This window comes from Vigna umbellata, chromosome 8, assembly GCF_029865625.1.
Source record: "Vigna umbellata cultivar VRB3 chromosome 8, Vumbellata_1.0, whole genome shotgun sequence".
Taxonomy (NCBI): Eukaryota; Viridiplantae; Streptophyta; class Magnoliopsida; order Fabales; family Fabaceae; genus Vigna; species Vigna umbellata.
Window position 1 is genome coordinate 27,232,764 of NC_142172.1, and position 14,737 is coordinate 27,247,500.

A 14,737-nucleotide genomic window follows, 5' to 3' on the forward strand; every position below is an offset into this window, starting at 1 on the left:
TATTAAATCTAGGTAGAAAATTTGATCTTGTAAAAGTTGTTCTACTATATGATTAAAGTCAAGATGTAAGGAACGAAGGATCATCCCAATATAATATTTGTCTAATTTCTTTTTTATTTCATCCAATAATCTAATCTCTAAGAATTGTTAACTCTTCAAATACAAATTTTCATTCATGAAAGACATCATGTCATGATTAGTTTGTTTGAGAAATGCAAGTTTATTTATGATTAGTTTGTTTGAGAAATGCAAGTTTATTTGTAAAGTTGTAAAGGAATTGAATATTGTTTGAAAAAAACTTGAGTCTTTCTAAAAAGTCTTAAAAGATCTAAGAGAACCCAATAACTTCGGTTCCATAGACGGCCACAATAAGACACAAAGTTGAAAATAAATTTGTTAGCTTGCTTAGAAGGCACATTACTTACATCTTATGTGATCATGGTAAACTTGTCTAAGGAACAAATTCAATCGAGGAAGACCACAAGACATAATTTTTTCCATTTAGGTTTTTAGAATAATGGTAGGAATTCTATATTAGATAATAGGTCTAGTGGAAATTTTAGTTGTAATATGAGGTGTTAGAATTTCAAATGTGAGTCTAAGTTCTACATTAGATAGAAATGAGAAAGTAGAGTATCATACAAGGGTGAAGATCTATTAACTCATTGTCTTAATGCTTTGGATAAAGAGTGGTGTCTATTCTTTATGTGGTTGGACTCAGATCTCATTAGTGTTGTATCTCCCAAGTGAACCTCCTCCTTTGATAAACCTAAAAAGTGGTATCAAAGCTAGGTTCACCTTGGTGATCGTCTCAGACGAGTACAATGATCCCTGAAAGTCTTCCTAGCACAAGGTTCCAAGTAAGCGTGTCCCGTTAAGATGAACAATGATACTCGTGGTTGGGAATGCTTCCGCTGGAGGAGAGTGTACCAATGTGGAAGGGACTCACCCTTGAAGAGGGAGATTGTTAGAATTCTAAGTGTGAGTCTAAGTTCCACAATGGGTAGAAATGAGAAACTAGAGCACCATACAAGGATGAAGATCCATTAACTTATTGTCTTAAGGTTTTGGATAGAGAGTAGTTTCAATCCCTTATGGTTGAGCTCAGATCTCATTAGTGTTTTACCTCCCTAGTGAACCTCTTCTTATATAGACCTAACAAGTGGTATCAAAGTTGATGGTTAGTTTTGGTGACCAACTCAAAAAAAGTACGTCTCTTCATGGTAAGGTGAAGCCTTGACAAACGGTCGGTAACAGACAGGTAGATGACTTATAGGAAGTGGAGAGCAAGAAATGCTCAATGGTGTGATAATGGATCTTGAAAGAGAGCAAGAGATGCTCAATGCAGACCATGATGTACTTACGGATAAAAAAAGACTTTTCCTGTAGGAAAGGTAGAGAACCATAACCCTTTGTTTGAAGGAAGGATTATTAGGATACAAACAAAAGTCCCACATTGGATAAACAAGAGATGGACATGAGTTTATATATACATAAGATACCTCCATTGGTAAGAGACTTTTTGGAGTGGCACCAAAAGAAAATTTGTAAGGGTTTGGCCTAGAACGAACAATATCTTACCATTGTGAAGACCTATGTGTGTGATGACCCTCCCTACATGATGAAATTATTAAAGGCAACAAGCTAGCCAACAAGAACAGTAAAACGGAGTAGAGTGGGATCAACCCATCGTTGTAAATTAGTTTCTATTTATTATGAGTCTTCATTTCAAATCTTCATCTTCATAACATTGTCTCTTCACACATGAATGTTGATGCATCAAATGTGTTTTATGCAACATTAAATGTTTATCATTTCTTTAACCACCATTCTAATAAATGGCATGCTTATCAAGCATTAGGTATAATACTTTCAACTAAATATCAAGCCTTAGATACAATACTCTCTATCTAAATATCAAGCCTTAGTTACAAACATTCAACTAAATTGAAGAAAAATAAAGAACGATATAAATCATATAGTAGGTTTAGAATTGACATAGAACTTATTAGAATGTATGTAGTGTGAATTAACTTTATCATTTTCTTCATGATATCTTTAACATTGACTTGAGCTTTGTGAGACAAATTCTTTACAATACAAAATAAACTCATAAAAGATAATATGTGTGTTGTATCATTTGTGAGAGAAAAAATACATCATATCTTGCATTATCTATTGTATAAAACTCGTGTCTAAAAAATGAAACATGTCCATGCTTTAAACTTTATCATTTAATATAACTTAATCAAATAAATAGAGTTTGATGAGTTTTTCTTTAATAATCTCCCATAAAAAGAGTCAACATGGTCAAAAGCATTTTTGGAAAAACACAATACAATCTTAGATATATAATTGAAGTATAAGTTTGATGGGATTTCAAAATTTTCAAAACACTACATTTCATTAGATTAGATGATATTAAAGAAATATAATTATATGTTTGGATACAAATATAGTGATCGAAATAAAAATACGGAATAACAAAAATAAGAATTTATAGATCAATTTGTTACAATAATTGCTCATAGAAAAGGAAAAAATTCTTCCTGTTCTTCATCTTCTTCGCCTGCTCGCCTTTAACATAAGCTCTCCTTTAGCTTGAGATTTCTATTATTTTATATAGGCGCTGCCTCATATAACCCTTTTTAAGAAACACCAACAAAGGAGTTATGACTTTAATCAACTTCTTCCATCTCTTCATCATCGGAGGATAACATCAAAGGAGCATATGAAGATGTTGGAAAAAGCAAATTGGACAAAAAACCAAGGTAATAGCACATACAATATGTCTGTTCTTAGCTTCACACTTATCCTTTAGTGTTATAAGCATCACATATTCTTTAAGTTATCAAGATCAAACTTTTTGTACTCTATGGCCAGACAGTCGTACCATTGAAGAGGATCAGTTAGTGCTTGAACCCTTGAATTTGGAAAAGACAAGACTAAAGTTATCTGGCCAAGCATGGGCTGAAGCCGTGATCAAGATTCTATTTCTATAAATATAGGTCAAAGGTAAGAGATAGATGATCGCATTTAGAGCGTTGGTGGAAGGAGCAATGTCCTCGCATTTATTGTGAATTTAAGACTTTGCTATCCGTCCGAATTAATTACTTTCTTAAAGAAAAATGTGAAGGTGTGTTATGTAGAAGTACTCGACACTACACCTGAAACACTTTTCAATAAATACTTTAGAAGAGAAAATAAAGAAAAAAAACTATTTTTTTCGTAATCTACAATCAGCTTATTTAATTATAAGACGTTTCCGAAGGATTCTTCAATTGTCATGAAAATTACTTTACATTTGAATAAATTATAAAGCATGATACATATGATTATTAGATTATTAGACAGCCTATGTTGTTCTAACTAAGGACAAGAGTCGTGCATCTTTCATTTTCCTATGCTTCTAAAACTTCTGCGGCACGATTTGGAAATTCTCATGCCACAAATTGGAATGGTGACATAACTGAGACGAAAATTAATGAGCTCTTGAGAATAATCTTTTGCTCAGTCTCACAGTCAAACATTGTTCCAACCCTCCGATTCATCGTTCTTCATATTCGTTCTTGAATGGAGATTGAAGTTGCATGCTCCAACGGCCTCTTCAACAGTTAAATAGATCCATCTCTCTCCTAAATGATTTTGGAACTTGGATTTGTTCAGTTTCTTCATCACCTCGCTTCCCGGATTCACCAAAACAAGCTGAATGCATAGGAATGAAACATTAGAAAAAAAATATATAATTTCTGATATGATAAAAATAACAGTAGATGATAACACGAAAGAAAGAATTACTTGAAGTTCTCTTCTCTCAGTAATCTTCTTGACTTCTTCAAGCATACTTATTCCACTTGTATCAATGTTTCCAACACCTGCCAATAAAATTACACTGCAACTCAGACTGAAAATTCTAAAACAAAAGGTGTTAACACATTCTTTTGTCAGTCCTGTAATTAAATTCACAACATTTAATAGGAAGCAGAGACCTTGAGATTTTGTAATTTCTAAAAAGTTTTACCAATCAGAACATCCTGTTAGAGATTATCTGTCATCAACTTTTTTGTTTTACTAATAAGTAATCAAATGTGAGCTACCACATTTTTAGGTCCATCACTCACCACTCATATCCATTATAACATACTGCAAACTTGTCTCTTCAGTAGCTTTGATTCTGCTTTCTTCTTCATCAACCCACCTTGTGATCCTATGCAAAATAAAGAAGTTTTTATAAAAAGATTTAAAAGAATAATTCTAATGTATTTTTTGAAATATTAGTGTACTATATATATAAAAGAATGACATATGCACAAATTATAATTAACAAAATATTTAACATATCTTAATAGTTTTGTGGTACTATGCGTTTTTTTGGCATTTGAGAAAAACACTCCAAATTCGAAGGTAGATTACCTTTCTCTTAAATAGCCTGCATTGGCAAAGTAAATCGGTGCATCAATGGCTAGGATGAGGATTCCAGGAACATGTTTTGCATTTGGATAGTGCTCAACATTTCTGTAAATCCCAGAATTTGGAAGGTTTCCCAAAACGAATGTCCTTGGCCTTGCAATGAAAAGCAGTACCCTAAGTAGAGAAATTGCAACCTGAAATTATATACATGCACATGAAATGAAACCACATAATAAATTCATAAATCTTCGTATTAAAATCTTATCATGAGCAATACAAAATTCACCACAGAACATACAGCTATGACTAAGCCAATTTCAACACTGGCAAAGACCACGCCAATGTATGCACTCATGCACACAACAAAGTCAAATTTATCAATCTTCCAGAGATGGATGGCTGCTTCATAATCTATGAGGCCAAGCATTGCAGATACAATAATGGCTGACAGCACCACCAGGGGAGTGTAATGGAACAAGGGTGTTAGGAATAGCAATGTCAACATCACTGCTATTGACATTATAATGTTGGAAGCTGCTGTTTTGCATCCAGCGTTATAGTTGACGGCTGAGCGTGAAAATGGCCCTGAAACAAATTCATTTTTTTAACCATAAGTTGATGCAGAACAGAAATAATTCATTGATTGCTCTTAATTGAAACTTAACAGTTAAAATATTTACCTGTTGTGATGTAGCAAGAGGTGAAAGAACCAACTATGTTCATGGTACCCATAGCTATCATCTCTTTATTGCCATCGATATTGTAATTTTTATACATTGCAAAGCTTCTTCCCACTGCTATTCCTTCCTGAACAATATATATCATCAAACTCAACATCAAGATCTTCTTGAAATAACATGGATGGAAGTTGTAGGATTTTGTGTTGGATTATGAGATTCATTTCCCTTCAATGGGAAAATAGCTAAAGTACGAATTTATATATATATATTTATATATTAATCTCTAGTTGGATGTGTTTTCTATATTGACTTGTAGCAAGAAAAAATAAAAATGACTTTTATAAATTAAAATTAACTAAATTCCTTTAGAAATTCTTACGAAAAATTCTTCCAAAAGTCTCAAATGGTTAAAATGTAGGGTGAAAATAAAGAATATCTTTTGGAATAAGCTATAACCTTTTAGGGTGTCTCTTGTGACTTTAATCTTTCAATAAGATTACTTACTCTTTTGCCTTAATATCAAACTCTAGAGCCGAGTTTTAGATCTAAACGGGTTAAGAGGAATTTAACGAATAAAAACGGTCCAAATCAATATTAAAAAAACTAATCAATTTTTATTCTTTAATTTTCAGGCACTTTATGACATTTAGATCTTATGTTTCTAGATTTCTATTTTGAAAAAGAAACATAAAAAAGTTCTTTGAAAATAAATAAGTTTAAAATTCAAGAGAATTCCAACCCCACCTAAAACCTTTTGTTATAAGGCAGCATAGTAGCTACTACGAAATACAATATGGATAGTAGAAGTAAAATAGTGTTATTTGTAGAAGTAAAAAAGATTAATATCTCACTTACATGTTATCATCAAACTAACAATATTTTTAAAATCCAAACAACCATATTTGAGTATCCAATTCACAGTGAAATAAAAAAGTAGCATATTCACACATACATTTTTTAAATTCATTTAATACTAGTCTTTTTTATTTTCTTTTTTTTAAAAAAAAATAAAAATTTATATTTTTATGATATTTTACTTTTATATTATATATCAAATGAATGTAAAAATAAAGAATAAAAATTTATATTTTTATAATTATTTTACTTTTGTATCATGTATATCATGGTAACATTACTTGTAGCTAAAAACAGATACGTCAGTGATGATGATAGTGCTTCTGCTTCTGTGGAGTTTCTTTTTCACTTTATTAGGAAAAATGTGACCTTTTTTATAGTTGTGTTTTGTCTTTTTAATGCTGATTTTGGATTGCGTGTATGAAAGGCATATTAGGCATGCATTCCGACAAAGTAATAGAGTTTGAGAGGTACTCACTGCTAGTGATATGATGCCAACAACAATGCCAGTTTTCACAGCTGTGGCCATATAAGGTGACACAAAAACCAGCTTTGATACCGATGGTGGATTTAAACCCTTCTTCAATTCTCCTATCTGATTCCATGTTCACAATCACAAACAACATTACTATATCAGATATCTATCCTTTTCTATACACCAATATTCTAGAATGCTACATGTTTCATTTATAATACTCACAGTAATAATAGTAACTTTTGTTAAGATCTACATATTTAGGTAAAATACATTATCCAATGCATCTGACAAACACGAACACTGTTAACCTTGTACTCTTGCTTATAAATGATTCCTTCACTGCTCCAACCAGAACAGAAAGTTTATGATTATGGATGGTATAGGTAGGACCCAGTGTCACTCAAAAGTATTTTGGTTGTTACAGAAAAAAAAAAACTCTCGAAATCATGTTTTATCTGAATAATAATAAATAAGTTTAATCAGTAATTTTCAAACTCGTAACACACAAACTGTGATACAAGACGCGTTTTTGTACCTTTTTAGTAGTTTTGGAAACATAATTTTTTCTTAGTTTTGCACAACAAAAATTTAGGTTGTAATGCTTGTTCTTTACATGAAATAGATGAGACAAAAATAACACTCACCACTTCAACTCCGTTCCTCTCGGCATGAGTGAAATAAACAAACAGACTTCCCAATATAACCGATGTTAACGGCGCCATTGCTGACACCCAGAAAAACCTTGGTCGTTTTTTGCTCTGCATAACATCACAAACTGTAATCACTATCCATTTTTTTTATTAACTGATAAAACCTAACCACATTTTTTCTGCTACTCATTATCAATTCGCTAGAGTATTGAACTAATTTAAGTAAACAATAATCTAATTACTATATATGATGTCAAACTATTGTCGTTGAAAATTTGCTAGCTTTTATTTTGGGTCAAAAGATAATAAGTTTGGGTTAGGTTAGGATTGAAAATAGGTTTGAGTTAATTATGCTTGTTTTGATATGACTGGCATACACAGAAAGAAAATAAGTGATATATAGAAGGACATATATGAACATATCATGAGACTATGTGCTTATTTTTCTTTGTTCAGAAAAGAGAATACAAGATACGCAACATGAATGACATAAATTGTATATCAAGTTAATAAAAAACTTTACATTTTTGGATAATATATTAGATATTTTGTGGAAAAGAATATGGATTAGGTGTACTTACAAAGTATCTAGTGATAAGGAGGAAGGAGATGAAGACAAATCCTAACACAGAACTTTCCCACCTCCACTGCAATAAATAAAAAAAGGAAACCAAACTTAGAATTAATTTGAGTTGGGTCAAAAAATAATTGCGTGAACGAAATATAAATGACCTTTTGAGATGTAATTATATTACTATAATTTTGAAGCTGGTAGGTGAGGTGAGGTAGCTAAATTCAGTGGAGTTTTTTACCTCATGAGTTTGGGTGAAAACAGAGCGCATCACTGATATGATATCAGCTCCATGGGTGAAATGCACAAGGCCCAGAATCGATTTTAGTTGCTGCAGACAAACCACTGTAGCTGCTCCTCCCATGAACCCTACTATGGTTGCATGTGACAGAAAATCAACTATCAACCCCAACCTGCAATCACCATGCATGTCCTTATTAATTATTTTTAACCTCACTATTCCAGAAAAACAAAAATATTCCATGTATATTGCTGAATATTATCATATAGTAAATTCTTTATGGATTTACTTTTATTTCTATGTAAGCAGTAATAAGTCTAATATGATATTTATATTATAGATAACATAATTATTTTCATTTATACTTTCAAGTTTAACAGTTATGTTATTGACAACACACTGTGCCTGGGATTATTCCCATAGAAAGAAAATGTAGGTTCTTCATACATATAGGGAATGGAAAGAGATCTGAAAAATATTTATTGTTTCTATTATAATATTTTGTTATGCTTTGTATTTTACATTATTTATTTATTTATATTTTGTATTAAAGAAAACAGAAGCATGGGTTAAAGACGGGAGATACTATTTTTATTCATTTGAATTAATATATATAATAATAATAATAAATATGAATTATTTCATATTTGAAAAAGGTGACTGGCATTAAATTTGAGTTTGAAAGAATTATGCTTACCTAAACAAACCCAAAGCAGCCTCAAAAATTCCAGCAAATAATGTAGCAGTGAAGGCAAGGTGTAGGTAAAGCTGTGGGTCTTCGTTGGGATTAACCACATCACTCAACATGGAACCCATCAGAAGCGATCCAACCGCCACCGTCCCCACCGCCAAATCCCTTGAGCTTCCCATCATGGCATAAATCAAAGGTGGTATAAAGCTTGAATCTACACACACGCAGAAAACCATGCTCCATTTAGTTTTGTTTGTTATATTACAGATACTGTAAATATTAAATTTTATAACAGTATTTTAGTTTATGAGAAGTATATGTGCAGCTATAGGTTTTTTGAAAGAGAATGAATATATGAGAGAATGAAGAACAGACATAGTCCGAGGATAGGAGGGAGGTTGGCGAGCTTGGCATAGCTGATGCCTTGAGGAATGGCCAAGCTAGCTATGGTGATGCCAGCTATGAGGTCAGCTTTGAAGAAGTTGAAGGTGTATTTGGGTGCCCATTGGAAGATGGGGAAGAAATACTGAATAGCAAGCATGATCTTTTTGGAGGGTGGCTTGTTTTTGAACTGTCTCAAAGGGTCGTCTGGGAAGAAAGTCTCCTTCAAGGAGATCTTTAGAGACTTGAAAAAGGGTTGAGGTGGAGGAACCTCTACTTGCTGCTGCTGATGATGCTGAACGCTCTCAGCTTCCAGAGGGTCCTCGTGATCTACACTACCCATGATGTTGTAGTAAAAATTAATGTTTTGGTGTGTTAAGATGGGAGAAAGGTGTGTGAGAGAATGATGAATGTGATTGGTTTTTATAAGAAATGGACATGATGTATGAAGTGAATTTGTCTACGTGTGGGGGAGGATTGTTGTGAGGGTTGTAGTGCGTTATGTGGACCACAAATGACGACAAAAAAGGTTATTGGAGAGACCAACCCAAACGTGGTCTTATGTTCTCAAAATGGAATTCAAAAGTCTCAACCTTCTCTCCCCTTCTGCCATTTTCATTTTCCTCTTCTTATCAAAACTACGGAAAGTTTATTGCTGTATTATTATGTGTGTGCTGCCAAACACGGTGTAAGCAAAATGAAGGAAGATCACGCAACTCCTTTCTTCCTATAACTTTTTTTTAATTATTTTGTGTTTCACTCCTCAGATTATGACTGTTGCAATAATTGAACCTTTTTCACCCGATTTACTGACGTGTCGGTGGCTTCGTCGGTTTCAAGTCTCACTCTTTTCTTTCTTCTTCTTCTGTATAATTTATATTAAAAAGTTATGAAAATGTTTTTATTTATTTTTTAAAAAAATTATGATTTTTGAACTTATTTCATATAATCATAAACAATACACTATTATAATACTACACTACTGACATAATTAGAAGCAAGAGAATCGCCCAATCCTACCTACTGATCCTCAAGATTTTTAGTGAGAGGATTAAAAGTTGAAGTTTCAAAGAAACAACATAGAAGATTCATTGTACATACACTATGTATCTTTGTGCATCGTTGATGAGTTAAATTAATATTACACCCTAAGATATATATATATATATATACATATATATATATATATGTATGTATATATATATATATATGTATGTATATATATATATATATATGTATGTATATATATATATATATATATATATGTATGTATATAAAGTGTTCAGATTGAAAAACACGGTTCCTTTTTGTTTTTTGTTTTGAAGGTCAGCTTATGTAAAGGTCCATACCTGCATATTAGTAATGGTAATTTAAATTAAAAACACATGTGAAAATTAAGTTAATTTTAGCATGTGAATGACATAACATAACAGAGCTCAGGAGCATCTTTCCTTACTGTTAGGTATGAATGAACATATATCATTTAGGAATTTATTTATTTTTATTTTAAAGTCAAAGGATTGTTTGACCCTTATACCACAAAAGTTATCAATTAAAACCAAAGTCAAACATATTAATCTTTTAGACTTTTTTTTCTTCTGATAAGCTAAATTATATTTATCTAAAACTTAAATTAACAAAAATATTTTCAAGCTGAGGAATGATGCTCTTTTAAGTTTTGTCGAAAAAATTTACTACTTTCCGAGTTATCTTAGGAAAAACATTATATTTTGTATTCACGTGGGAAACATATAGAATGTCTGCTAATGATGTCTACATGATTCTTTATTCAATCATGTGTAAATAATAATTTAAACTTAAAAAATAGAAGGAATCACGTGGTTGATTATATACCAACTTTATTGTAATATTTCTTTTTACTCTCAGCTAAATAAAAGCTATAAATGTTATGTATTTTATTATATAAAGAAAGATATAATTTACTTACATATATTTATATACAAATTTAAATTTGCAGGTAACGTGTATTATGAATTTTATTTATGAAGATATAAAATTTAATTTTATACATATTTTTCTATAAATAATTTTAAAAATATTTTTTTATTGATTTTTCATATGTATATTTAGCGTATTAGAGCTAGAATATTTACAACGGATAATATTTATAGACAATGGTAAAAATTGTTATATAAGTAACAAAAACAAATTATTTATTGATTTTACATACGAATTTAAAAGTAATTTAATTATTAAAAATAAAAATCAAGTTTATTTTTGTGTTCACTAACTCGAAATTTTTGTTGTTTGTGTTCCCTCATTCACAAAGAACAAACCCTTCATTTTTCGTTCTTTGGCCTTCTCGTAGAGAAAAACTCTCACATCGCTCACCTCTCATTCTTTGTTTTTCTTGCATTTATATCCTTCAACCACATCGTGTCAAAATTGTGTATTTCCTCCACTACTTGCAGCTACTCTGTAATGGCTCGTCTCTTATCGAACTCGTTGCAGGTAGCTCGACTTCTAAAGCTCGCACCCTTACCGTTAAATCACGAAGCTCTCATCTCACAACTACCATTGTGTCTTCACACCTCTAGTGAGACTTCTAAAGGTCAACTTAGACTCCTAAATTGAAAAGGTATGAAACCCTAGATCCTAAAACTCAAACCTAAGTGATTTATTTTGTACTCAAATTGTAGGGTTTCTTTTGTATTCATCTTTGCCAGACATAAGCCTCAATTATAGGAATCATTGTTGCTCATGGTTCTCCGTCCTCCACCTTCTTCTTCAGAGCTTCCTCTTTCCTTTCCCCACCACCTCGTCTCATCCATTAGCCAAGATCATTGCCATTGATGGTAGATGAGGTCATAACAACTAACGACTTTTAGGGATCGCATGTAGCGCCAATGTCGCAACCGTTATTCTTTTCCTTCCTCTATTTCTAATTCATATTTTAAGGTGTGAATTAGGGGATGATATTCTCTAGGTTGATAGTTGTGGATTGGTTCTATGTGTGTAAGGAAAAGTGAAAGTGATAATGGTCTTAAGAGTTGTTAAGATGGTTGTAAAGATGGACTGACCTCACTCATAGAAGATCAACAACATAGATCGACATCATAGCGATCATAGAAGCTCGACATCTTACAATGCAACTCGACAAGCATCATAACACCTCAGTTGGCTCAGGAGTTAGCAAGTAAGCTCAGCTAGCATTATAACCAGCTCGATAGGTAGCATGGAAGCTCAACAAGCAGCATGAGAGCTTGGTTGGTAGTATAATCAACCCAACAGGCAACATAGAAGCTCGATAGGCAACATGGAAACTTGACAACCAGAATGGGAACTCGACAAACATTATTTATATATTTAAAAACAAGGAAGAAATCATTATTATCAAAGCTAACAAACACATTATCTACGAATTTATCCATAAAGAAGTTATTTGTGGATTGGTTTATAGGCAATTACCGACAGATTTATACGCATGTGATTTCCAGCATAAATCTGTAAATAAATTACGTATGGATAAATATGTAGATAATCTTAGTTATGACTAATTTATTTATAAATGTTTTTCATAAATAATCCGTAGGTACTGCTTTACCTACTCATTTTATGACTTACCTATGAATTTTTGCAATGGTAATAATGATTTTTCTTATAGTGTGTAATCTTTACTAAAAATAGGTTTCCCTAATTTGATTTGTTCCTTAAATTCCCCAAGTCCATTAAAGATGTTAATAAATATTTTTCTCTTTGTTCCAACTTGTTCTCACCTTTGCAATCCACTTGTTCACTCAATTTCCAGTACCTTTGACCATCTTCAACATGATTACCATGTTTTTCCTTCTACTGTTAGAGTAGATGGTTCATCTTCTCTTGTATAAGCTATTGTTTCTCCATCTTCCGATTCATCATCTCCCACTTTTACTATTCTTTTAAATTCTTTTCCTACTCCTTGTATAAATGTTCACCCTAAGCAAACTTGGTTGAATATTTTTCTTTCTTGATAAAGAGTTCATCCTTCTCCATTGTTAACTCACTCTAAGCTTACATCTATGAAACATGCTCTTAAGGATCCATATTGGAAAGCTGTCATTTAGTAGGAGTATGATGTGTTATTAAGTCAAAAAGACAGGGTTTCGTTTCTTTAGCTCATGGAAAGGTTGTTGGTTGCAAATGGGTGTTTAGAGTAAAGGAAAATGTTGATGGCTCTATCAACAAATATAAAGCCCGTTTAGTTGCTAAAGTTTTTCATCATGTTCATAGTTTAGACTTTCATGAAATGTTCTCTCCAATGGTTAATCCGATCATTATTCGCATTATTCTTACTATTACACTTTCTAATAGGTAGAAATTGTTTCAACTTGATGTTAATAATGCTTTTCTCAATGGGTTTTTAGATAAAACTATGTTCATGTAGCAACCACTAAGGTTTATAGTTCTTAACAAGTCCTTACTTTGTAAGTTGAATAAGGCTCTTTAAGGGCTCAAGCAAGCCCTAAGACAATTGTTCATTCGTCATTAGACTACTCTTCATTAGCTTGGGTTTTCTACCAACACTTATGACACATCCTGATTCATTTTTCAGCATGGGTTTAACATCATTTATCTTCTAGTTTATGTTGACGATATTATTATCATTGACAACTCCTCTAATTTGATTCAAACTGCTACTATTAAGCTTCATGCCACATTTTCTCTCAAACAGCTTGGTCAGTTAGACTATTTCTTAGTCTTGAGGTGAAACATTTAGTTGAGGGTTCTATTCTTATGACTCAAACCAATTATATTCATGACTTACTTCCTAAAAGTCACATGATAGAAGCTCATTCCATCTCTTCTCTATGATGTCCTTGTGTAAACTCTTTAAACATTATGCTAATTTTTTCTCATATCCTACACTCTACAAATCTATAGTTACAGCTCTTAAGTATGCTACCCTTACTAGACCAAAGATTGGTTTTGTTATTAGCAAAGTTTGTCAATTCATTGCTAATTCCTTGGACTTTCATTGACAGTTGTCAAACACATTTTACGACATCTAAAAGGTAATTTATTCTCTAGGCTTCATTTTTAGCCTACTTTGTTGACTTGTTCATCAACATCATTTTGTGATGTTGATTGGGCCTTTGATATTGATGATTGTCGGTCTACATTTGGTGCAACTATATTTCTTGGTCTAAATTTTTGTGGTCTCGTTAGCAACAAGTCATTGCCCGTTCTAGCACATAAGCTGAGTACAAAAGCTTATCTCAAACTTATGTTGAGTTAACGTGAATTTCCAAACTTCTTATAGAGCTATAGTGTTTCCTTTACCACACCCATTTTGTTATGCGACAACCAAAGTTTTGTTTTCATTATACACAACCCTGTTTTTCACAGTCGCACTAAGTATATGAAGATAAATGTTTTCTTTGTGCGTGAGAAAATTATGGCTTAGCAGTTATTATTTTGCATATACCTGTTCTTAGTCAACATGCAAATATTTTAACTAAAATTCTCTCCTTGCAACGCTTTACTCTTCTTTGTGACGGTTGAATATAGTGAAAAACATTAATTTTCTTTATGTTAAATATACACCTGATGTATTCTATTTAGAATAGAATAAATTTGAACTAAGTACAAAATAAAAATAAAAAATATTAACGAACTAATTAAAATTAAAATATTTATTTAAAATATATAATATATCTAACGTAGATGTTCCATTAAATTTGAGGAACTATTACTATATTATAGTTGACTAGTCTTAAGCCAGTTTGTTTGTACAACAATGTTGTTATTTCTTTTCCATACTTCAAATTGTTCAGAAAGTA

The 14,737-nt window shown here is 31.9% G+C and overlaps 1 protein-coding gene across 1 annotated transcript; it reads right to left on the bottom strand.

The window, feature by feature from the left end:
- Nucleotides 1-3,247: 3,247 nt before the first annotated feature.
- Nucleotides 3,248-9,589, bottom strand: LOC124842663 (sulfate transporter 3.1-like). The gene is made up of 12 exons (XM_088097029.1): nucleotides 8,952-9,589; nucleotides 8,583-8,790; nucleotides 7,886-8,057; nucleotides 7,655-7,720; nucleotides 7,068-7,181; nucleotides 6,424-6,540; nucleotides 5,091-5,217; nucleotides 4,709-4,995; nucleotides 4,414-4,604; nucleotides 4,122-4,207; nucleotides 3,799-3,875; nucleotides 3,248-3,705 (listed from the first exon to the last, which is right to left on the bottom strand). Exons 1-12 carry the CDS (start codon nucleotides 9,298-9,300, stop codon nucleotides 3,523-3,525), a joined length of 1,977 nt encoding a protein of 658 aa, XP_087953155.1. The 5' UTR covers nucleotides 9,301-9,589; the 3' UTR covers nucleotides 3,248-3,522.
- Nucleotides 9,590-14,737: the final 5,148 nt, after the last annotated feature.

Bases quoted from the DNA above. Each gene is read 5' to 3' on its own strand.
- LOC124842663 (XM_088097029.1), bottom strand. From the start codon at position 9,300: ATGGGTAGTGTAGATCACGAGGACCCTCTGGAAGCTGAGAGCGTTCAG. The intron at 8,791-8,951 runs GTCTGTTCTTCA...GCGTGTGTGTAG, and splicing joins CCCTCCTATCCTCGGACTAT to ATTCAAGCTTTATACCACCT. The intron at 3,876-4,121 runs GTGAGTGATGGA...TTTTATTGGCAG, and splicing joins TGTTATAATGGATATGAGTG to GTGTTGGAAACATTGATACA.